This window comes from Dreissena polymorpha, chromosome 1 (genome assembly GCF_020536995.1).
Source record: "Dreissena polymorpha isolate Duluth1 chromosome 1, UMN_Dpol_1.0, whole genome shotgun sequence".
NCBI classification, from domain to species: domain Eukaryota; kingdom Metazoa; phylum Mollusca; class Bivalvia; order Myida; family Dreissenidae; genus Dreissena; species Dreissena polymorpha.
Window position 1 is genome coordinate 101,878,643 of NC_068355.1, and position 26,758 is coordinate 101,905,400.

The window sequence follows — 26,758 nt, forward strand, 5'->3', positions numbered from 1 at the left end:
TTTCAACACAAAATCCAAAAAATAAAGAACTGTTTGGCGTATTAAAAAACAACATTAACATTTTACAAACAGACCCGGTTATGAATAAAATAATTTCAAATCAGAAGATAATAAAATGTAAGCGACAGCCACCTAATTTAAAACGTCTGTTAACCAAATCTTACTTTTCATCTCAAGAACCAAGAGTATCCAAATGTAATGACTCTAGATGCGCCCTGTGTGGTTATATTATTGAAGGGAATTCTTTTGATTTTAATGGCAAAATGTTCAAAATAAAAACTAATATGTCATGTGATATACAAAATGTGATTTATGTATTATTATGCAATGGATGCAAACAATATTATATAGGTCAAACTGGCGATAAACTTAGAAATAGGCGATCTGTCCATGAACAACAAATGCGAGACCCCTCAACAAGACAGATGCCTTTAAGTAAACATTTAGATGAATCTTCACATAATGAACCAAAATTTAAAATATTTCCATTTTATAAGCTATTTTCAAACAATATTTCAGCTAGGTTAGCAAAAGAACAACATTTTATACATGTATTTAAACCCAAATTAAATTTCATTTAATATTTATTGACGTTATGACGTCATAATTGATATGACGTTATCTCCATGACATTTTGACGTTGTAATATATTGTATTATGCCCTGATGAGCTATGCGAAACGCGTTGGCTAAATCAATATATATTTAAAATCCCAGACACGTGTTTTTACTTTTATTATATAATATTCACAATCTGGATTATTACATTTTACTTATATATATATATATATATATATATATATATATATATATATATATAGATATATATATATATAGATATATATATATATATATATATATATATATATATATATATATATATATATATATATATATATTTAATAACTAAAACAATAACATGACTATCTGAAATATTGCATCATGTATTTTAAACTATTTGTCTACGTTTCATCATTTTTACGGACCATTCTTTACACTCGCCCGAATGACATATAGATCTCAATATTCATCATGTAAGCTTGGTTCTTTGTTACGTTTATTAATTCAGATTTTAACTTATAAATAGTAATTCCGGTGCCCTCCGCACAGACTAATTCGGGACGACACTTTCCGCCTAAACTTATTTTTTTGCAAAGAAGAGACTTTTTAAACGAAAAATATCATAAAAGCGGAATGTGTCGACCCTGATTGGCTTGTGCGGACTGCACATGCTAATCTGGGACGACACTTTACGCACATGCATTTCACCCCCTTTTCACAGAGCACGGCCAAAATCAACGCAGGAGTACCATGGCCGAAGCCTGCCGGTGTATCGCGACCGTTGAAATCCCCCATCAATACCGCCGGCTTGACGTCGCGGAACTGCGAGATGAGCTGATCGATCTCGTAGGCACTTTGCTCGAGGTATGTGTTAAAGAAGCTCTGCATTAACGCTGAGAAATTAGACCATTCCAAAAGGTTAATATACATACATAATATAATATACACGTATACCATTACATTCTTAAAATTGCGTACATATTTATGCAATTAAAAAAGGAAATGAAAAACAGTGATATACACAATTTTCAATTATGCTTCATTTAAAGTGATATCGTAATGTCAAAATGTCGTATAATGTTGAATAAAACGGTTCCTAGGTATTAATAAGGAAGCGCCGATCTCAAACGCGCCTTTAAGAAGTTGATGTAGATGAAGGTTTTTTACAAGGTTGTAAGCACAATTTATGAAAATTGAACAAAACGTTTGGATTAACTGGCTTCAAGTGCTCGGCTTGACAATATTTTTTTCAGTGTGGATCAGCAGACGCTTATTTGCATAAATCTCTTTTACGGAGTATTCCGTAGATAGATTTAAATTATACAATTGAAGTTTCTTACGTTCGGCATTGGGTGCGGAGCCAGTAGGGGATGGGTGAGTACACACGGCAGTGAATTTGTGTTCAATCTTAAATAAAACTGTTTAAATATCGTGTAACAAATACAATTTTCAATACAGATATAATTCACTTTTGAAAACAAAAAACACTTTTATAGCAAGATTTTTTTTCTTGAAATGTTGGCACACATAGATAACCATAGAAACTAAACCAGCAAACGAAAGAAGTACGGAATTACTCAGTCGAACAGATATAGGTATGTTATATTTACCTTTGCTTCCAAAAACCCTCGAACAAACAGCTCAATGATGTTAGGGTAGAAGTCCACGGTCCTTCGTGTGGTGAACTTCAGCTTGGAGAGTATCAGCAGCCCGTTGGTGTTCATGGCCCCCAGTGGACTGGTTGGGGCCAAAGGGGCACAACTGCAGGCGAAGAGAATAATTAAGTTTGCAAACACTCTCATAGTGGCTAATATTAAAACACAAAAAACAATTCTTTTCGTTCTATTTTTGTTCCATATTTTGGATGGGTGTGTCTTCAAAAAGTGTTCTCGACTGATTTTCTGTCCTGATTTAAGGGGAATGTGAGAATACGGATATTTCATAGATTCTAACAATTATTAATGGCAGTAATGATATATGACACCATGCCCTTTGTTGTTTGATCAAGCGATAGTCAAGTTAACAGTCACTTGCTACCGCAAGGGTGCTGCCAAAGTTCGTGCAAAATAAATCTGAACTTAAGTTACACAAGAATTAAAATTCCAAAACAACACATGGTATACTGTACTTGGGGACGATGCTGCTGGGGTCATATAACAGGTTGTGTATGCAGGTCATACACTTCTCACCGCCAATGAAGGCGACCTGCTGGAATTCCTCCGAGCACCTGGTTAACACGCAACCCAGGAAGTCGTTGGCGCTTTCGGAGGCGCCTCCTTGATGTGTCAAACACGCATTGGCGTTGACGCACGCGAGAAAAGCAATAATCTGCTGGTTTGGACATGGTGGGACTAGGAAATAAAGCAGACGAAAGCTACTATAGAGGTCACGTTGGTTTAGTGAATATTGTGTCCGCCTACTGATATTATCTTTCTGTGAGCGTTCTCAAATCTTCCCTTCTGACATTAAGTGCTGGTTCTACACAGGAAACTGACTCTATAGTGGCACAATAAGCATGGGACTTTCAATGCAATCGAGCTAAAACATTTAAGGTAAAAGGACATCTCTTTTAGACCCAGTTTTCGTATCGCCACATAGCAGTGGATCAATAGACAGTGGATGAATGGGCGAAAGGAGTTTGGTCGAAATTGTCTTATCGCCGCCATATAATTACGGGGCCATTTTCCGCCAAACCATTCTTAAATTGTCCTTATTAAACCAGACAAGATAATTCTTTCGCGTTGATAGTGTAATACCTCGTTTCTAAAACATTATACATGGGTCGTGCTCTGTGAAATGCATGTGCGTAAAGTGTTGGCCTGTGCAGTCCACAAAGCTAATCAGGGACGACACTTTCCGCCTTAACTTGATTTTTGCTAATAATAGACTTTCTTAAAACGAAAAATATCCTAAAAGAGGAAAGTGTCGTCCCTGATTAGCCTGTGCGTACGACACTTTCCGCTTATTTGACATTTTTCGTTTAAAGAAAGTCTATTCATAGCGAAACTCAAATTTGGGCGGAAAGTGTCGTCCTTGATTAGCCTGTGCGGACTGGTGTCGATATATTTTGTTTGTGCAATTCAATTGTGACAATAATAATTATGATAGGATTTGATGATGAAGTGATGTCTAATTTTGATAGGCAGCGAGATTTTGGCGAGTTTACGAACACCTTTTCTGAAAGAGTTGAATACATCAACGTAAAAAACGCGTGTCGGATCTTTTCATCACATGCTTTTAGCAAATACAATACATTTTTAGCTACACTTCAAGATAAAACTAGAAAGTGTTTTACATTGCGTGACATGACTAATGTGGCAAAGCCATTTTAGCAAAATAAAAATACCCATATATATTGCTTACAAGCTGTATGCCACATGTTTAAGATAAAAAATACTCGTTATGATGTTACTAACTAGAAAACAAAGTTTAAAATGTCATTGATTAAAAACCTTCAGCAGCAATTTCTAGCGTCACCTACCGACGGGCGTCGCTGACTGTGACGGAAGTGAGCCGTTGAAAAGGTGCAGGCTGCTATGTGAGTGCGGATAGATGTCCAGTAGCCCAGTGACGATCGCCTCGATGTCTTTTCCGAGATTCACCTGAAAAAACAAAACAAATACAAATGTAGGTATAATGTGTACATCTTAGCGCAGTCGCTCAATGGCATTTCAACAACAACAACAATAAAAACAAAAAACAAACTGAAAACTGTTAACTCAAATGATAACAATGCAATATTGAGTACATCACTGAAAACAAATATATACACTGCCAAAATATTTTGATACTTGCCTCCGGTGGTATTCAAAATTACATCTTCAAAAACAGCACTCTTCAACTCCGTAACATGCATGTTTGAGAGTAGCTTTACTTTATGTACATTTCATTCGCAACAACTTCAATTATACTGACTAATTTCATGCGCATGCGAAAAGTGTCCACATAAAATGAAATATTATCCTGGCATTTATTAAATAGTCTAAGCAAACATTTAATGACTACATATGTTATTTCAAACAATTATATTGTATATAAAAAACGTTTAAGAAGTCGATATGCCTAACTGAAATAATCAAACTGTGCTAGAACATTTGATATTAAACTTACACTTAAATTGTCGTTATTCCCTCTACGACAGTTTCCTTCATTATAAGACAACATGCTGAGATATGGTTCAATCAAGTGTTATGTTGTCAAGCGCCTTTAAAATGAGTATAAAACCATGCAGGGCCGGCAAAGCCATTCGGTTCCGACAGGGATTCACTTTTCAAAAAAGGTTTTGTCAGGTCCGATTGTTATAGATATTCACGATATTATCATCGACATACTTTAACAGATAATTTAACCGTGTTGTATGTGTGCATAATGTGGAGCCTCGTTTTAACCCTTTCAGTGCGGGAACCGAATTTTAAAGGCCTTTGCAAACAGTTTGGATCCAGATGAGACGCCACAGAACGCGGCGTCTCATCAGGATCCAAACTGTTTGCTATTCTGATAGTATTCTTTGAAAAAAAATAGAAGAAAATGCTAATTTTAGAAATTCTGCAGACGACATTTTAACAGACGACAAATTTCCCAGCATGCAAAGGGTTAATATGAAGTAAACTTTCCCAGTCTAAGTGTGCAAAATATCAAGGACCGTTTAAAATTCCATATTACATTCCTTTATGTGGAAAAAATATTGACTGGTGTTTATATCGCGTATAATATTACGCCTAGGCGTATTAAGCATTGTATCCCGGTTAATATCTTTAAAAAACGTCATGCTCAGTTTTGGGATTCGGAATACGATTATTCATATTTTAATCGTGTTAAAGTAATTTTTATATTCCAAGTTTGAACGGAACATTTTACAGTTGTGAATTACGTACATAGTTTTAACATGAACATACTTTCGAATATAATGATTGATTACGGACGCAGGCGCGGAATGTGCAACCAAAAACCGTCGTTTATATCAGTAGTTGCATCAATACTGATTTATAATACCAGAATTCGTCGTCGATTATATCATTTTATGCAATCAAACGTATTTGTGCATACACAAATCTGCAATCGTATCAAAATAAGCAACACATTCTCGTTGTGCGTACCAGAATTTGCAAAGATGGTTCTTCGTTCATACACGAATATGGTACCAAATGTCTTCGTTCGTAACATAATTTGCAAGAACCATTTTTCCGTTCTACAAGAACGTGCTACCAACCTTCTTAGTCCATACCAGATTTAAAAACCGAATAATTCGTTCATCTCCGAGTATGCAACCAACTTTCTTCGTTCAGATCAAATTTTTTAACTAAACACCTTCTCATACCAACATTTGCAACATAACTTTTATTTGTTCATATCAGACTGCATGGACATTTCGTTCAAATCAAGATTTTCGTTCATATCGTTCATATATACAAAGCTTGCACATGATTTTCCGTTTAAAACCTACCTATTTGTCGGGACAAAAACAATGACCCAATAAGAAAAATAATAACTTATTAATTCGACTAGATGAAGTTTGATATATTTCTTGCAAATACTTAAAAAAGGGGATTCATCTTGTGATTTTTTTTAATCAAAATGTGTATACTCTTACAATTAAGAAGTGTTAAAAAAAACTTATATTTTTAAACTTGTTAATAAGAGGTGTTTTTGCATTCAAAATTTCCAACGATCCCGAGAACGATAAACTAATTTTAAAATGGCCGGGAATGAATTTACCCACCTCCTGCAAGCAAACTATGTCTGCATCTTCAACCCGAATGGCGTTTATTATTGCCACCCGCCTGTACTCTCGACTCGTTTCCTAGATATAATATTTCCACATAGCCGCTAAGCCCCGTGTTGAAAGTCAATGCCTGCAGAGAGCAATAAATGCAATATCATCAAGTAAAACGGAGCGTCCGAAAAACCCTGATTGAAGATTAAAACCCTGACGTTAAATAATAAGAACAGAAACCACGTGACACAGCTAATTCAAAACCCTACAGTATACCAATTAATTTTTCAACCTTTCATAAAAATGCGTAATGCCACAAACATTTAGTAAACATTTTATGTAAACCTTCCGGAATAAAATACCGCATTAAACCGTTCAGTTAAACAATTAATACAAACCGCATAGAAAAATAAAGATAAAAAGCATCGAGCTTTGTTAGCTATTTTTAAAAAGTAATCACATAGCTCTAATTGTGAATCTAAAGATAAATTTAGAGCTTTGCAAATTATCAAAAGAAAAAAATCACACAATTTATTTGTCGTTAGCAAAAAATATAATTTACAGAGCAGTGTAATTGAGCAAACAGGAAAATAACATTTTTGTTAGTGGCGACGGCAAAAAAATCACCAAACGTTTTGGAACTAGCAAAATTGATAGTCTTACCTTCATATTCTCAGGTGTGCAATTTCCCAGCTCGAGCACATTGGTGAGCGCAGCAACCAACAACAATAGTTGGATATGATTCATTTTATTCCACGCTAAAGAATGAAAAAGTGAAAGAAATTTTTTTATATCAATTATATCACTCGCTAGGCTTGACTCCTAGAATTGCAGTCAATTATATCACTCGCTAAGCTTGACTCCTAGAATTGCAAATACACTTAGCAGCTTAATCCACAACGAAGACTTGTTCTTTCTCCCGCTTGACATCGTTTTTCATTTGCTTATAATCATTAACGCAAAGGTCTTGTCACTATTAGCCGTAAATGGTGTTGTTGGCTAGATCATCATCATCATCATCATCATCATCATCATCATCATCATCATCATCATCATCATCATCGTCGTCGTCGTCGACGTCGTCGTCGTCGTAATCATCATCATCATCATCATCATCATTATCATCATCATCATCATCATCATTATCATCATCACCACCATCATCATCACAATCACCATCACCACCACCATCATCATCATCATCATCATCGTCATTATTATTGTCATCATTGTCATGAAAATCTTCCCAGATTCAATTTAATGCGTTTCGAACACTTATATTTGTATGTTCTTTCAAATGAGATATTTATTTATAAGGTATTCAATTTATTCATTTTACACGCATTTCTTTTGATAACAAGTTTGAAACAGAATAGTAGTACGTCGGTCTTTTCCTTTGGAAAACATTTTTGTCCGAACACATATGAAATAAACTTATGAACAAAATTGATATAAGTGATCACTTTCATATTTAAATTAACCAGCAAACAAAAGAAAATAGAAAATTATGGAAAAAAAAAACACAAGCATGATTGGTGAACTAATGTATGTGAGTAATACATGTGAGTAATGCATGTGAGTAATGCATGTGAGTAATCCATATGCGTAATGCATGTGAGTAATGCATGTGAGTAATGCATGTGTGTAATGCATGTGAGTAATGCATGTGAGTAATTCATGTGAGTAATACATGTGAGTAATGCATGTAAGTAATATATGTGTGTAATGCATGTGAGTAATGCATGTGAGTAATGCATGTGAGTAATTCATGTGAGTAATACATGGGAGTAATGCATGTGAGTAATGTATGTGAGTAATACATGTGAGTAATGCATGTGAGTAATCCATATGCGTAATGCATGTGAGTAAAGTGTCGATCCAGATTATTCTGTCCGCTATAAAGGCACGCAAGGTTGCATGGTCTCAAGAGCGGACAGGGTAGCTCCAGACTAGCAAGCGCATAAGCGCAGTCTGGTCACAAGCTATCCTGTCCGGATTTGACATAAGACCCATTTTCACACGACGCGGTTCATGTTAGAGGTCACAATATACCAACATACACATGTTTTTCCTTAACATATTCAATGTAAAACCAACAACTTCAACGAAAAATAACGTTAAACTTTTGCGCGTAGACACTCTCATAACCATACCTTTTCTTTAAAAGCATTCCAACCCGAATTGATTTAAACAATAAAAAAGATAGGTCATGTGGTATGTCAGAAAAAACTCGACGCAAATCAACGGTCACTGTTTTAAGGCCATCTTTTTACCGGCTTTTCTCCAGTTGATGATGGTTTCCCGCCATCTGTCAAAGTCTCATGTAGTCTCCAACCTAAAAGCAAAACACTGAATTTGTAGTATACAACAATGTTTTCCTTACCACATGCACACAGAAATATTCAAAAATAAAGTAATGGCAAGTGCTCATAGAGAGAATTGGTACTTCAAATAAATGACGTTCCATTTTTTAGAGGGTATACCAAAAGTATTTAGTATACTGTAACCTTAGATGTATGGGAATAAATAAATTCATTATTTGAAGATATCAGTTTCTTGCTGTAGCCATCTTACACAAATTTTATTTCTTTAATTATAAATCGATATCATAATCTTTCAATATGGGGACAAGAGGCATTCCAAACCATCGATCAAAGCTTTTCATGCTTTATAATTATATATATTTCGTTTAACGAATATAAAAAAATTAATGGGAAAGAATATATTAAAAACATGAATATAGTTAATTTATGTTTATTTGACTGTTTCAATTTTCAATAGATTATTGGCAATCCGGCATTTCGCCTTTGGCCAAAAGCATATATGTAAAAGAGATGTGACCAAGACAGGGAATCATACAATATTACATATAACATATTTAAGAATAAACAAATATGCGGATAGTTGTAGAGTTCACTGCAGTATTCAGTCCACCTGTTTTGGATCACTCTCGGTAAGGAGATTCCTGTCAGCGTCTGATAAAACTCTGGCCTTGAGCTGATTGGTCTTTGTGAGGGTCTTGATGGTACTGTAGACCTTCATACAACTGCCTGCGGTCATCTCTTTTTCGATGATGATACATTTTACTTCAATCCATGTGGTGGTCGTGGTGACGGTGCTTGTGGTGGTGGTGGTGATGGTGCTTGTGGTGGTGGTGGTGGTGGTGGTGGTGGTGGTAGTGGTGGTGGTGGTGGTGGTGGTGGTGGAGGAGGTGGTGGTGGTGGTGGTGGTGGTGGTGGTGGTGGTGGTGGTGGTGGTGGTGGAGGTGGTGGTGGTGGTGGTGGTGGTGGTGGTGGTGGTGGTGGTGGTGGTGGTGGTGGTGGTGGTGGTGGTGGTGGTGGTGGTGGTGGTGGTGGTGGTGGTGGTGGTGGTGGTGGTGGTGGTGGTGGTGGTGGTGGTGGTGGTGGTGGTGGTGGTGGTGGTGGTGTGGTGGCGGCGGCGGCGGTGACGGCGGCGGCGGTGGTGGTGGCGATTAACTCATTACATCTGTGCCGCCATACGTTTACATGTATAGATTGTTCTATATGTTGTTGCAGATCTATGTCAATGACACTTAGGTCAGTGAATGTTAAGGCGACGCTGTTTATCATTATGCTTTGAAATTTGATAGTCTTATCGCTTACGCCTTCTTAAAGCAACTTGACCATATTGAGTCCGATGAAAACAATGAGGATCAGAATTTTAGCTTGCACAAGCGAGTTCCATTTTTATTATAACATTGTCAAAATTTATTTTATATCGGTAGAATTTAACCCGTGCCTAGTGGAATCTCCCATCCTTCTTAAGTGGATCAATTTATTTCCAAAATTAGGAATGTCTAGTAGATTTGTTTCTATATTTCGAATATTTCTTACAAAAATTCCTTTAAGCAAACAGCGCAGACCCTGATGAGACGCCGCATGATGCGGCGTCTCATCTGGGTCTACGCTGTTTGCCAAGGCCATTTTTCTAGACGCTAGGCATAAATGGATTAAGTCAGATATCCAATTATACTGTTACATTGTGCACGGACAACAACTGATACAACTTGTTTGTTTCGTTTTCAATTGTTCTTTGAATTTCGGTAAATGCAGTAAAATCGCACGGCTAACATTTTCTAATTGTGTAGGTATCAAGCGCATGATTCCCTTCTTGAAATTCAGAACTTAACATGTGAATAGAACAGTTTTAACGCTACCGACAAACGTATGCCAGCAGGTGCTACACAAACTAAATTGATAAGATCGATTAGTGTGTGACGGTTTGGCGGTATTGTATCTTATTTGTAATGGAACGTTTGATGTCAAACATAGAAGACATGTTTTCAATTTTTGCGTTCACGTGCCTTGCCGCGGGTAAGTCTCTGTTTATAAATAATCATATGTTTAGTTTAAGGAATACATCAAGAATACAAGTTATATGGAGTAATAATCGTTAGTATAAAAATAAGTTGTTTCGATCAAATTAAGAAATATTGAGTGGTAATCGTGCATTGAACATCATTTCAACGATACAATTAAAAACGTGGTGAACCCAAAAAGTTTAAGAATGTGCATACTGTTAAAGCGGTCCTTTGAATACTAAGTTTGTGTCTTAATAAAAGATCGTGTATGTTTTGAATCAATTTATTTGTGGTGTGGATTGGTTGGTGCTTTAAGCATATCGTTTGCATTAGTCAACGTCGTTCATTACCACCTATTTGGCTTTAAACAGCGTATCACATCAGTAGGCATAGAACTACACATATGCGTGTAATTATTTTCTCTTTTTGTGAACTGTGAACTATCAGTAAGTAACAATTTGAAGAAACATCTGTTATCGTTGTAACAGGAATAATGGATTCAACGGTGGAAAATTAAACTATAATGAAACTCTAATAACATTACCGGGAGACGTTTAATTATTTATGTTACGGTCACGGTTTTTCGTGAGAAAGAAAAATTCCTCAAAGAAAATACTTCTGAAAATTGAGCCGCGTTCTGAGAAAACTGGGCTTAATGCATGGGCGTAAAGTGTCATCCCAGATTTGTCTGTGCAGTCCGCACAGGTTAATCAGGGACGACGTTTTCCGCTTTGATGGTATTTTTCATATATAGACATATACTCACAATAAGAGAGTCCCTCCTTACCGAAAATCAAGTTTACGCGGAAAGTGTCGTCCCTGATTTGCCTGTGCGAACTGCACAGGCTAATCTGGGATGAAACTTTAAGAACACGCATTAAGGCCAGTTTTCTCAGAACAAGGCTGAAATAATTCAAACTGGTCGAGCGCTAAACTTCAAATCCGAGGATGGCGGGTTCGAACCCCGGCCCGGCAGCATAAATTGTGTTGGGATTGGTCGTGAAATATTTTCTATGCCCATTCTCCTCCTGTATGTGATTTTAAAGACAGTTTGTAAGTTACACAATAAAAGTGAGCAGTATACACTGGTAATCAAGCTATCCCAAAAAAACGTTTGATTTGGTTAACTGGCCGCGATGATTAGACTAAAAAATGGTAGTAAACGGCGAAATATCTTAGTAAACAAATAAACAAACACGCGCGTTTTATCGCTTATTGCAGTGCTACCAAGTATTGCACGAGCGGAATTCTGTGCATATGTGATAACGCAAGACTGCTTCTTCCTCCCTGACAGGAATAACGTCTGCGGCACGAACGGAGAGACATACAGAAACAAGTAAGTCGCGCAGCCTGGTTGATCGCTACTCCATCCGATATAAAGTAATGAGCGTGTTCGTAGCCTTATGCGACAGGTTGGTGTCGAGCTACGCTGGCCACGTTTGGCATAAAACCCATTTTCGCCCGAAGCGGTTCAAGAATGTGTTGTGCTGGAAATACCACCTCATATACATACGAGATTGTTTTCACACCATTTACACAACTGAAGACTCACAGCTGTTTCTGTTCGTGTATTTAGTTGATTAAACCCATTCAACCACTTAAAATAGAACATGAATCGCAGTTTTTAGAACAACCATTTGTAAAATTACCAAATTAAAAATTACATCTTTATATATGTGCGTTCATTGTGCGTTTTTACCTCCAGAGCACATTGCGCTCATCTACTAGATGTTCGTAGCGCTTGAAGTAACGTGTTATACTATGAGTTGCGATCTGAGAAAACTAGGCATAATGTATGTGCGTAAAGTGTCGTCCCAGAATAGCCTGTGCAGTTCGCACAGGCTAATCAGGGACGACACTTTCCGCTTGTATGACATTTTTCGTTCAAATGAAGTCTCCTCTTAGCAAAAATCCAATAAAGGTGGAAAGTGTCGTCCCTGATTAGCCTGTGTGGACTGCACAGGCTAATCTGGAACGACACTTTACGCACATGCACTTAGCCCAGTTTTCTCAGAACGCGACTACCATAGTCATCATTTCCCTTGCAGCTGTGCCTTGGCCAAGGCTTACTGCCACGACATGTCTATCCACAAGGCCCATGACGGCCCATGCGGTACCGTGTCCACCACGCCTACACCCGTGGACGGGTCACATGTGGTCATGGACATATTCTGTCTTGATTTAGTGTACACGACGTGCAAGACAGGCGGTACGCAGATCTGTGGAAGCAATGGGAATTTCTACGCAAACGTGTACGTTATAGGTCTTTCAAGTTAATTCATGTTTTATTATAAGTTTGTTTCATCAATCATAATGACACTTTTACACGTGTATGTAATAGCTAAAGCCAACTGCTATCAAACTTTAATATCTGAATAGTTAAACACGCGTTCAATTATTGATGTGCACCAACATGTCTAGTACATTCTCGTTAATAAACACTATCACCTCAACAAGAAGGATGGTACGTTGATCACAAACATTATCATAAGTACAATACCAATTGTCTATACTTATTCGGGTTCTTGAAGAATTATGCTGCCACTTTACTTGATTGATGTCATCATTCGATTTACTTAAATATATATGAAACATTCAATGTATGATCGATTCATATTATTATTATGTAATATAAAGACAATATCTGCTCAGTCATATATATTTAAAACGATGATTATCATCTTATAAAATGAGCATTGTTCTGAGAAAACTGGGCTTAATGCATTGGCGTAAAGTGCAGTCCACACAGGCTAATCAGGGAGGACACTTTCCGCCTTAACTTGATTTTCGGTAAGGAGGGACTTTCTTGAATTTAAAAATACCATAAAAGCGGAAAGTTTCGTCCCTGATTAGCCTGTGCTGACCGCACAGACTAATCTGGGACGACACTTTACGCACATGCTTTATGCCCAGTTTTCTCAGAACAAGGCTAAAATATATAAACATTTATAATGTAAGACGCACAGGTTTTGTGTTGTTTTCAGATGCGAATTCGACAAGGCTCGTTGTCTGAATCGTAGTTTGACCTACGGTACCAACTGCCAGTAACACAACAAACAGTCATGCTATTATAAAAACACAATACAGATTAAAGAAACTAGTACTATTTGTTCTCATTTGTTGGTCCATCAAAACAATTTCGTTCGAACCGGGATTTTCCATAATATACCCATAAAAAAGACATCACGGAAGTGCATTGTGCGTAATTAACATTTTGAAAGAAATCAATATTGACAATCATTTGAACCTAAATAACTAAAAATAAGTTAACCGTTTATATTCGCTACTGATATGTTTGGTTTTCAGATGAAATATACTCATTAATGATTTTGGAATTGTGAGTATATGTCTATATATGAAATTTACTTTTCCCCAATGTGTGCACTGCTTTTTAATCTGTGACTTAAGTTTATTACTGTTTTCTAAAATGTTATATAGTATAGTGAGTTTATACGTCCACGATTTACTTTCAATGAAATGTTTCGTGTGTGAACTTATATTAAAAATATACATTACAAGAGCCATACATTATCCGTCATTTCATTATTGGTAACAATTTTGCGGCTGGTGCCAGGTGCATTAAAAAAAAATAACAAAACATTTAAGCAGAATGCAAATATATTGCATTACCTAAAAATAAATGGACATACATGTGTAGTTCCAACATATTAAAATCGACAGTCTTCCTCATACACACCTTATCGTGTTCACACGTTTTACATACATGAGATCTTATCTGCGAAATTTACTACCGTAACTGCCTTTGTATCATTAGGATCCAGAAAGTCGGTCTGGAGGAAACTGAAAAACGACCTCGGCGCAAATCCTTTTATTGAAGACATTGGTCAATTCGAAGTTGCAGATTAAAAGAAATCTTAGGTAAATTATCTTAATTAATCTGACGAGTCGAATAAAGGATTTCACGGCGATGCGTTCAACCGGTTAAGACCCCCAGACGCTTTGCATAGACCGATCAAAGGCCCGGTTTAAACCCCAAACGCTTTGCAAAGACCGATCAAATGCCCGGTTTAGACCCAAACGCTTTGCATAGACGGATCAGAGGCCCGGTTTGGACCCAAAACGCTTTGCATAGACCGATCAAAGGCCCAGTTTAGACCCCTAAACGCTTTGCATCGACCGATCAGAGGTCCGGTTTTTTACCCCAAACGCTTTGCATGGACCGATCCGAGTCCCGGTTTAGACCCCAAACGCTTTGCATAGACCGATCAAAGGACCGGTTTAAACAACAAACACTTTGCGTCAAATAATCAAAGACTCGGTTTAGACCCAAACGTTTGCATAGACTGATCAAAGGCCAGGTTTAGACCCCAAACGAATTGCAAAGACCGATGAAAGACACGGTTTAGACCCCCAAACGCTTTGCAAAGACAGATCAAAGGCTCGGTTTAAACCTCAAACGCATTGCATATATCAGATTCCCTGTTTAGACTCAAAAGCTTTGCATAGACCGATCAGAGGCCCGGTTTAGACCCCAAACACTTTGCATAGACCGAACAGAGGCCCGATTTAGACCCCAAACGCTTTGCAAAGACCGATCAAATGCCCGGTTAAGACCCCCAAACGCTTTGCATAGACCGATCAGAGGCCCGGTTAAGACCCCAAACGCTTTGCATAGACCGATCAGAGGACCGGTTTAGACCCCAAACGCTTTGCATAGACCGATCAAAGGCCCAGTTTAGACCCCCAAACGCTTTGCAAAGACCGATCTGAGGCCCGGTTTAGACTCCATACACCTTGCATTGACCGATCAAAGGCCCGGTTTAGACCCAAAGCACTTTGCAAAGATCGATCAGAGGCCCGGTTTAGACCCCAAACGCTGTGCATAGACCGATCAGAGGCCCGGTTTAGACCCCAAACGCTTTGCATCGACCGATCAGAGGCCCGGTTTAGAACCCAAACGCTTTGCATTGACCGATCAAAGGCCCGGTTAAGACCCCCAAACGCTTTGCATAGAGCGATCAAAGGCCCGGTTTAGACCCCCAAACGCTTTGCATAGACCGATCAAAGGCCCAGTTTAGACCCCAAACGCTTTGCATAGACCGATCTGAGGCCCGGTTTAGACCCCAAACACCTTGCATTGACCGATCAAAGGCCCGGTTTAGACCCAAAACGCTTTGCAAAGACCGATCAGATGCCCGGTTTAGACCCCCAAACGCTTTGCATAGACCGATCAGAGGTCCGGTTAAGAACCCAAACGCTTTGCATTGACCGATCAGAGGCCCGGTTTAGAACCCAAACGCTTTGCATAGACCGATCAAAGGCCCGGTTTTGACCCCAAACGCCTTGCATAGACCGATCAGAGGCCCGGTTAAGACCCCAAACGCTTTGCATAGACCGATCAGAGGCCCAGTTTAGACCCTAAACGCTTTGCATAGACAGATCAAAGACTAGGTTTAGACCCCAAACGCTTTGAATAGACCGATTAGAGGCCCGGTTAAGACCCCAAACGCTTTGCATAGACCGATATGAGGCCCGGTTTAGACCCCAAAGGCTATGTATAGACCGATAAGAGGCCCAGTTAAGACCCCAAACGCTTTGCATAGACCGATCAGAGGCCCGGTTAAGACCCCAAACGCTTTGCATAGACCGATCAGAGGCCCGGTTTAGACCCCAAACGCTTTGCATAGACCGATCAAAGGCCCAGTTTAGACCCCAAACGCTTTGCATACACCGATCTGAGGCCCGGTTTAGACCCCAAACACCTTGCATTGACCGAACAAAGGCCCGGTTTAGACCTAAAACACTTTGCAAAGACTTATCAGAGGCCCGGTTTTGACCCCAAACGCTTTGTATAGACCGATCAGAGGCCCGGTTAAGACCCCAAACGCTTTGCATAGACCGATCAGAGGCCCGGTTTAGAACCCAAACGCTTTGCATAGACCGATCAAAGGCCCGGTTAAGACCCCAAACGCTTTGCATAGACCGATCAGAGGCCCGGTTTAGACCCCAAACGCTTTGCATAGAACGATCAAAGGCCCAGTTTAGACCCCAAACGCTTTGCATAGACCGATCTTAGGCCCGGTTTAGACCCCAAACACCTTGCATTGACCGATCAAAGGCCCGGTTTAGACCCAAAACGCTTTGCAAAGACCGATCAGAGGCCCGGTTTAGACCCCAAACGCTTTGCATAGACCGATCAGAGGCCCGGTTAAGAACCCAAACGCTTTGCATAGACCGATCAGAGGCCCGGTTTAGACCCCAAAGGCTTTGCATAGACCGATCAGAGGCCCGGTTAAGACCCCAAACGCTTTGCATAGACCGATCAGAGGCCCGGTTAAGACCCCAAACGCTTTGCATAGACTGATCAGAGGCCCGGTTTAGACCCCAAACGCTTTGCATAGAAAGATCAAAGACTAGGTTTAGACCCCATACGCTTTGCATAGACCGATCAGAGGCCCTGTTTAGACCCCAAACGCCTTGCAAAGACCGATCAAATGCCTGGTTTAGACCCCCAAACGCTTTGTAAAGACCGATCAGAGGCCCGGTTAAGACCCGAAACGCTTTGCATAAACCGATATGAGGCCCGGTTTAGACCCCAAAGGCTTTGCATAGACCGATAAGAGGCCCGGTTTAGACACCAAACGCTTTGCATAGACCGATCAGAGGCCCGGTTAAGACCCAAAACGCTTTGCATAGACCGATCAGAGGCCCGGTTTAGAACCCAAACGCTTTGCATAGACCGATCAAAGGCCCGTTTTAGACCCCAAACGCTTTGCATAGACCGATCAGATAAAATTGTGTTTTGTTCTGCAATTATTCGACATAGAAGATCTTAGGTTGAGCATCATTTATAAACAAAGCACCTAGATATAGTTGAAAAAAAAAAAACTTACTGATGCCTACTTTGTTGTGTTCAAATCTGTGGTTGATGATTTATCGTACATCTGTTAATATTGAAACAAAGTTGAGTTATTAAATGATAAGATTAGGTACAATTATAAGTCGTAATGGGTTATTACGGCGCGTTGGACATCAAATTTTTATTTTAAAGGTGTACTCACTATAAAGCGTACTGAAAGGAGTTGAACAATGATATTGTTAGTATCCTGGATATTTAGCAATATTGCATATGTCCGGTTGGTAAAATGTACGCTCGGAATTAAATTTTTTAACAGGTATAAGTCTTGAATCTGTTAATGAGATGTTTATGGTGAAAGAATGCAAATAGACCGCGCATAGTTTTGATTTCAATAATGCGCACTTGAACTTAACTCGAACGCTATATCCCTTCGATAATTGAACGGAATACAAACACCTCTTGCATTTGAATAGTCTATATATGTACACTTTGGTTATATATAATCTTTAAACATCTGAGTTATAACCCAAAATATCCACGTCTAGCTTCCGTACGCAACGTATGAACTAATGTATGTAATAAAACTGAAATAGAAACTGGATGCCCGCGTGCTGTTGACAGTTTTAAGTGCACTTTGATATATGAATAATGGTTGATTAACGTTCGTAATATTTGAACATGAATATAATAAATTTAATACTTATCTCGTGTGGCATAAAGTCAACATTGTATTATCTATGTCCTGATATACATCGTCATTGTGTTGTCCTCCATATTTTATGAAAGCATAATCGTAAATCCTTGTTAATAGAAAATCCGTATAAGGTTATAGCCATGTGTTAGAACAATTGAGCAAATACTGAGCTTGATTATTCTGACATATGTAAGAGCAAATCAATAAATTAAAATACATGTAGCTGGCAATGGGATTTTGGCCCTTTGGATAAAAAAATATTTGTTTTTTTTTCCGTTAAGCATATATTATGAAGGTGCTACATTTCACAAATTAACCCATTTATGTCTAGTGGACTCTCCCATCCTTCTAAATTGGATCACTTTATTTCCAAAATTAGGGATGTCGCATCATGCGGCGTCTCAACTGGGTCTACGCTGTTTACAATGTCCTTTTTTCAGGACGCTAGGCATGAATGGGTTAAACCTGATAATTGAGCATCCAATTCCTTAAAATAACAAAGTCATGTTTTGTGTTTCATTTCATAAACGCTGAATATTGCTGTTTTGAATGAAATAACGTTTAAATTCAATAAGTATCAGTACAGTACCGGAGCTGCCCCCACGTGGCCGATGTGAATACGGCGGACAGCTTCTGAACAGCACCGGAAGTTACCATGAGCACGAACTACCGACGGTATGCAAGGAGGACGACCAGAAGAAGCTAACGTTTTTTATCCTTGAATGTACAGGGTCTTGTCTCGAAACTTGCGGACAGTGATTTTCTAAACTTTATAAATACATATGACTTGTTAGTATTTACAGAAACTTGAAATTCAAAAACACTAATATTCATATTGATAATTTAGAGTGTTTCTCATGTCCACGGTCGATATTTAATAGAAATGCGGAAAAACATAGCGGAGGTGTAATTTGTTATTATAAATCAAAATATCAGGGTAAAATTGAAGTTGTAAATATAAATGAAAAAAGGGATCATTTGCAGTAAACTTCTTAAAGATTTCTTCGTTTTTTAAAACGATGTATTTATTTGTTCTTGCTATCTACCACCAGTTGAGTCCCTTCTGTATAAACAATGTAAATGCCATCCTGCAAGATTTTGATTTCTTTGAACAAATATTGAACGATCATAAACTGTATACCCAACTTGGAGATGTTGTTTTTAAGGATGATTTTAACTCGCGAATAGGTAAAAAGTTGGACCTTTTACATAATATAAATCTCGACCGCCATGTAAATATGCCTGAGCAAGATTTACCAATTGATATTCTACGAATGGCATTATTTTCCAGATAGATACGACAGAAATAACAGATACCAAGTAGATATTACACATCAATTAAATGAGGATTGATACAATAAAAAAAAAATACAAAGATATTTTATACGGATGAAGGATTCTTATTAGAAATAAGATTTTTTCATAAAATCAGTTACCATATGTATGCGTTTGAAAATTTTAATCTCACGTTTTAAATATATTATGGCAACTATTTGCGTTAGCTTTAAACACGAATCGAGAAGGCCGCAGGTGCAAACAATCTATGAACGGATAATTAGCGGTTAACTTTAGCAGTAGGATATGATTTGTAACAGTATAAAATAAATGTGTATAAATTATACTCAGACGTTCAACGTTGTCTTTTTCTGAGCGAGTATCATCCGTTGTCAAGTCTAAGGCGTGAGAATGAGTGCAACGATACACCACGGAGCATTAACAAAATATGTGCAATATCTATTTGGAATTACATGACCAGGGGGTATAGGTTATATATGTGTACAAAGTTCGCTTGGATTTGCAACACGATGCCTTTTTCTTAGCGAGTATTCAACTGTGTTAAGTTAAAGGCGTGCTTGTAACTCATTCAACACACCTCGGAGAAAAAAAAGACGTATACGTGTAACTTTCTATTTGGAGTAATATTTTTTTTCAATAGCACGGAATGTGCAAAATCTATTTGGAATTACATGACCAGGGTGCATATATAAGGCGTGTGATTAAGTAAAATATTTCATTTCTGATCATAAACAACACATGTGCCATATCTGTTTTTTACTCGTTTTTTACGATAGTACAAAATGTGCAATTTCTGTTTTGAATTACATGACAATGATGTATGGGCTATATATATCTGAATAAATTCTACTAAGATATGCAACGTTGTCTTTCTTTGAGCGAGAATCAACCTTTGCCAAGTTTAAGGTGTGTGAAGGTGCTATGCAATGCACTTCAGAGCAGAAACAACACATGTGCCATGTCTATTTGGAGATATATTTGCCGAAACCATGAATCGTGCAATATCTATTTGGAAATAATTGACCAGGGTTTGTGGCAATATATGTGTATGAATTATACTCAAACGCGCAACTTTGTCTGTCCCCGAGCGGGTTTCGTTTCGCGCTTTCTTTTAAGACTAAAATATGCATAAACAACACATTTTTTCCTTGGAGTTGTCTTTAAAGTCAAACTCGGCGTCCGTTTCGTCTGCCATTTTGAGAACTATTATAAAAGCCCACAAGAAGAATAACAACCCGAAAGAGAATTGTGTATGTTTAAAAGCCGGTCGTGTAACTTATCAGAATGCTGTTACGTACAAACTGTTTTATCATTACTATTTCTGTTTATACTAACAACAATTTATACTTTTATTATGTAATTAATTTTATCCGATTTTCACTGCGAAATTGACTGTATAACACGTTGTGGAATATACTTGCCTGTCTTCAACACTGTGGAATATACCTGTCGCGTGCACGGACTACTTTTCAAATGACGTCATGCGATATGCTCTAAAATTAGGTCGATATTGCTTGGTTCATTGATCGAATTTTAAGATCACCCATTGGAAGAAAATGTGCATATTTTGCAGAAAAATATATATATGACATATTCACCAAAAGAAATGTTGAAATAAAATGTAAAATTACACGATTTTTGTTTTGTTATTTTTTATTTATATTTACTTTACCACTGAATGATTTTTCATAAGAAACAAAGTCGAGAAATCTTAAGCTTCAAAATTATACGACCTTCAACCTTTAAATCTAGTCATATTACATAATTTTTTGCCATCCGTATAATGAATCAGCTGATTGATGGCGTCATAAAATGACATACTTATTGCGTCGTTTTCCCCAATATTTTTTTGACGATTTATTACAAACGCGACTTATTTTACATGTTTTCTACATGTACTGTATATCAACATATCTGAATTGTCTTCTGATAACATTTTCCTTATTTCGTGTAATGTGCATTGTGTATAATCCATGCATATACTTTTGACATTTAACTTAAAAATTAAGAATGTACAACAAGCCATACACATATCGCACAATTCATAAATAATCTGCAATGTTTGCTTTCCTATTACGTTAGGCATAGAGCTGTGTAAAAAAGTATAAGATGTTAAAAATCGCACCACACTGGAATTGGGAACGTCCCATTTTGTACACGGGTATTATCTACTGAGTTAAATGGATTATTAGATGGATTTTAAAGGATAATTAAAGGTAAGATACTAGTTCTAACGTGCTTTGGTTTTTGTTTGTACTTTTGTCGTTCCCTGTTCTCGGGGAAATGATTTTAACATGGGCGCCATTGATGCATCAGATAACACACGGCATACCCATAACATTATAAAAAACATGTTCTGCGCGTCCTTAAATTCGTCGTCCGAAGTCGGAAAACGTATTGCCCTGTATATTAAGTCAAATAAAGTGTCAGTCGCTGCAATTGTTTGTTTACTCGTCAAAATTGTCAAGGTTGTCGATAGCTAAAGAAACTTCAGCGTACAGTTTATATAGTTTTGACAGACCTGTACAAAGTCGCGCCAGTCAAAAATCATAAAAAGCGACATTTAAAGTTATGGTAGCCAGAACTAGGTCGTCGATGGTGTACATGTATGTTGACATCGATCGACATCATTTTGTCGGGAGCAATCGCCGCCATAGTGGATTTTGATCATTTTCTTTCGAAAATAAAATGAGTTTGTGTGTGATTTTTTTAAAGACTATTTTGCGTACCAGAACAAATACATGTATATCACTACGCATGGTTACATTTGTTATATTTTAAGCGCTTTTAAGACTGAATTATAATTATTGTTAAGGTTTTTAGATCTATTCATGTTAAATGTCACGTTGAAAAAAAATCAAGTGGGATAAATAGAATACTAGGATTAGCGTTGAATACAGAGAAGTTTATGTTGCTCGGCTCGAACACCGAAAGCGCTCGCCAAGGCTCGCGCTCCCGGCGTTCTAAGCCTCGCAACATAAACTTCTCTGTATTCAACGCTAACCTAGTATTCTCTATGTGTTTTCTATCGTATTTCCATAAGCTTCACCTTAAATTTAACAGTATGGCATGCACAAGCAGATCTTGCGGACTCCGATGAAACCGACATAATAGATTTTTTAGAATGATGTGACACATGACACATGAATCATTCCAATTGTTTAACCGGGAACCTCGCTCTTTCTCTACAACAACAGCCAATACACGCTATGGGCGCCAGATTTAATTTTTGACGCGCTGATTTTTTTCTGGAAATCACCATGGCAGAAGAAATCAAGTTCAACGATTGGTAAGGCATGATTCATGTGTATGCAATTTACAACATATTTTGTTGATTTCCCCATTAAGTGAGTGAAACAATAGTTACAGGGATTTATCACATCGTCTGTAGAAATCTTTCTGTTAAAACTGAAAGTAGAGATAGAGAAAGGTTCCCGGCCTGCGGGCGCATTTCACTTAGCGAGCGGGTTGACAGCGATTTAATTATGGGTAATGACGCACTTCCGTTGCTGTAGAAAATGGCGAGTTCCCTGCCTTGTCAATATCTATGTACATAGTCGAACTATCTTTTTTTATGAAGACGTTTTGTCGGAAGATTTTTATTGATTAAGTATGTGTATGCATTATAATAAACAACGGGTAACTAAATAAATAAATAAAACATTGCCATCGAGCGCTTATCAACGCTCTGCGGACTAGATGTCATTGTTAAATAATTCGTATGACCAAATTATTTACGACGACATACATGCGTTTTCAATCTGACTTAATCCGTCGTTCATTGTGCATGTATTTGTAAAGCGTCTGTACTTTCAGCTTCTATTACGATGCGAAATAAAAAAAGTCTAAGAGACGTCGAAAGACGTCCGCGATTGTTGCGCCAAAATATCAGTCGATCGCAAATTTTTTTTAACCAAGAAAGCAAGAGCCAATAAGTGCCGAATCATTCGTGTTATCGATTTTTTAAAGCTTAAAGTTTATATTATGGACAGTTTCAAGGATTATATATTATGGACAGTTTCAAGGATTAAAGGTGTTATGAAACATCAGTTTATGAAAGATAATGATGATAGTTTACAGTTTTATTGAACCAACACAAGTGTGCAGCTTCAACAGAAATAAAGCAGGAATGATTTTATGGTGTGCATTTTTATAACTCATTTCAACTTATTTCAAGAATGAAATCACCCTATTTTTCAAAATCAATTGGTGAAAACCCTATTTCCCAAATAATTATTTGGTGCACTGATAGGACATATATTAGGCGTGTGATTGAGTAAAATAATTCATTTCTGTTCATAAACAACATTAATAGCACATATTTATTTATGTAAACGTGCATTTTCCGAAAGTACGAAATGTGCATTATCTATTTGGAATTACATGACAAGGACGTAAACGGGTTCAATATGTGTATAAATTCTTCTAAATTGTGCAACGTTGTCTTGCCAAGTTTAAGGCGTCCGAAGGAGTTATACAATGCACTTCGGCACAGGAGCAACACATCTGACATGTCTATTTGGAGATAAATTAGCCGAACCCATGTTTTGTGCAATATCTATTTGGAAATAATTGACAAGGATGTTTTGGCAATATATGTGTATAAATTATACTTAGATGTGCCACGTTGCCTCTCCCCGGGCGAAAAATATCCTACGTGAGGTTTTAGGTGTGTGATGAGTGCAACAATACACTATACGGAGCATTTAGAAAATATGTGCAATATCTATTTGGAGTATTTGTTTTCGATAGCGCGTAATGTGCAATATCTATTTGGACTAACATGGCCAGGGAGTGTAGAGTATTTCTAAGATGTGTGAATGAATGATATAATGCATTTCTTAACATTGACAGCGCATGTGCGATATCTATTTGAACTTGTATTTTGCGATAGTACGAAATTAATAATAATAATTTTGTATATTACCTACCTTATAATTAGTAATACCCGGTTCGGAACATACTTGCAGTATTGATTTACCCAGTCATTATTCTCATTTTTCTTCTTGTTAGCTTTAGTGTTGTTTTTTTCGGGCCGTATAAACCTGATGGTGGTTAGAGTGTCACCTTTTAGACCTGATCATGGTAAAAGTATTGCCTTATAGACATGCTAATGGTAAGTGTGTCACCTTATAGACCTCATAGTGGTTAGAGTCTCACCTTTTAGACCTGATCATGGTAAGAGTTTCACCTTATAGACCTGATCATCGTTAGAGTGTCACCTTATAAACCTTTTCATGGTTAGGTTTATAGACCTGATCATGGCTAGAGTGTTAACTTATGGACCTGATCATGGCTAGAGCGTCAACTTATGGACCTGATCATGGCAAGAGTGTCAACTTATGGACCTGATCATGGCTAGAGTGTCAACTTATGGACCTGATCATGGCTAGAGTGTCAACTTATGGACCTGATCATGGCTAGAGTGTCTACTTATGGACCTGATCATGGCTAGAGTGTCAACTTATGGACCTGATCATGGCTAGAGTGTCACCTTATAGACCTCATAGAAAAATAATATTTTTACTCGTGGCTGCGCCACTCGTGAAAAGATATTTTATATGATCACTCGTGAAATAACAAACGATCTTACACTGACATGAGCAAATATCCTCTATATCTTGTTTCCTCCATGTAATCCGCGTCTGTGATTGGCCGATTATCTTGTGCGCACAATATAGCGATTGTGTTTCCCCGAGTCCAAAAAAAAAATAACTTGTGAAAACAGACTTATTTTGTGTTTCCCAGAGTTAATTTTTTTGGAGACGGGAAAACAGAACTTGTGTTTTCCAGGCTCCTTTTTTGGAGCGGTGATGTCTCCTTAGAGCCAACGTAACATACATATACATGTGCATTAATACACGAAACATTGATTTGAAGTATGGCACAAGATAACAATTGATGCAAAGCATCAAAGGGCGTCGGGAATTTCAGTGTAAAAGGCACTCAATGAAGTTACATGGAACGCTTTTTTTCTACTGTAAATATTAATATATTGGCCGATTATTTTAAACAAAATAGAAAAAGATACTGGTATAACCATTATCTATGATTTTTTGTTATAACCCCAAAATATCCATTATCTATGATGTTGTGTTATAACTCCCAAATAACCATTATCTATGATTTTGTGTTGTAACCCCCAAATATTTCATAGTTCATTTTATTTACATTGGTTTCCTTTTTTACTGGCATCCGTGTGCAGTTTTCATTAATGGAACAGAACTGTGTAGGTTTAAAAAAATCTGCTTCATCTTATAAGCGTAATTTCATATTTTTCTCAACTTCAAGGGGAGATAATTCTGAACGTATTTTTACGGTGCTCATTTAAGATTGGGGTTGAGAACTCATTGATATGAAAACACTGCAAAAGTTTTAATGTGTTTACGAACCCCCCCCCCTCCCACCCTCTCACACATATATTTCATAGGCATAATAAAAACAAAAAAATGGTTACAATAAAACAGCATATTTATTTAAATTAAAATGTCTACATCAAAACAAAAAAGTTAACATAGAACACAAATAAAATAATTTGATTCTACCGGAGCTCGAACCTTGGTACTTACTTATTAACTAAGATATTAATAAGTCACTGTAGTGTAACGGTTATCAATAAAGCAATAAACCGTCTTGTAAAATTGAAGAAAATACGCGCTAACCAAAACTCAGACAGCATAAGTCTGCGCTAACGTTACAAAAACCACAAAATAAATATATTTTGATTGTGTTTTGTTTTTATACAAGACCAGAAAGTTTCACCGGTTCGCGTATTTGCCCAGTCCCTGTGATCTTTTATTATTGCCCAGTCCCTGTGATCAGTTATTAATTAAAATAATTAGCTTTGCATTATTGGCAATAAATGTTGTTGTAAATGTAATAGTCATAAATGCAGTACTTATTTACACTAATTTACACAAAAAATCACCACTATGCAAGATATTCTGACAACAAAAATATATACATTGATCCGTAAAATAACTTCTCCTCCCATAAGCGAAAAAAACAACGTATTACATACGAGTCGCCGCACTTCAGAGGTATTCAAATACAGGTGTATAAAAAACGCATTAAAATGTATACAAATTAAAAAACGTAAAATGCATTATACTAATTAAAAACATGAAAGTCCTATTAGTCAACAAATACAAATACAGAAAGTACACGAATCAAGCCTGTGGCAGAGAATGAGTGGAGTTGAATGTTGATTTTGACCACAATAGATAACAACGTGAGCACCTTTCAGGAAGAGGGGCCGCAATGGCTAAAATTAAATTTGATTGTACAAAAGATCTCATGTGACCATATACTTAGGTTACACATACGGAAGTAAACTCAGCGTTTAAAACAAATA

General features: G+C 37.4%; 1 protein-coding gene across 1 annotated transcript; it reads left to right on the top strand.

Moving 5' to 3' along the window:
- The first annotated feature begins 10,439 nt into the window (after positions 1 to 10,439).
- LOC127843037 (uncharacterized) lies at positions 10,440 to 13,694 on the top strand. Its single transcript, XM_052372857.1, has 4 exons — positions 10,440 to 10,607; positions 11,816 to 11,930; positions 12,643 to 12,846; positions 13,579 to 13,694. The coding sequence occupies exons 1-4, from the start codon at positions 10,541 to 10,543 to the stop codon at positions 13,640 to 13,642; spliced, it is 450 nt and encodes a 149-aa protein (XP_052228817.1). The 5' UTR covers positions 10,440 to 10,540; the 3' UTR covers positions 13,643 to 13,694.
- Positions 13,695 to 26,758: the final 13,064 nt, after the last annotated feature.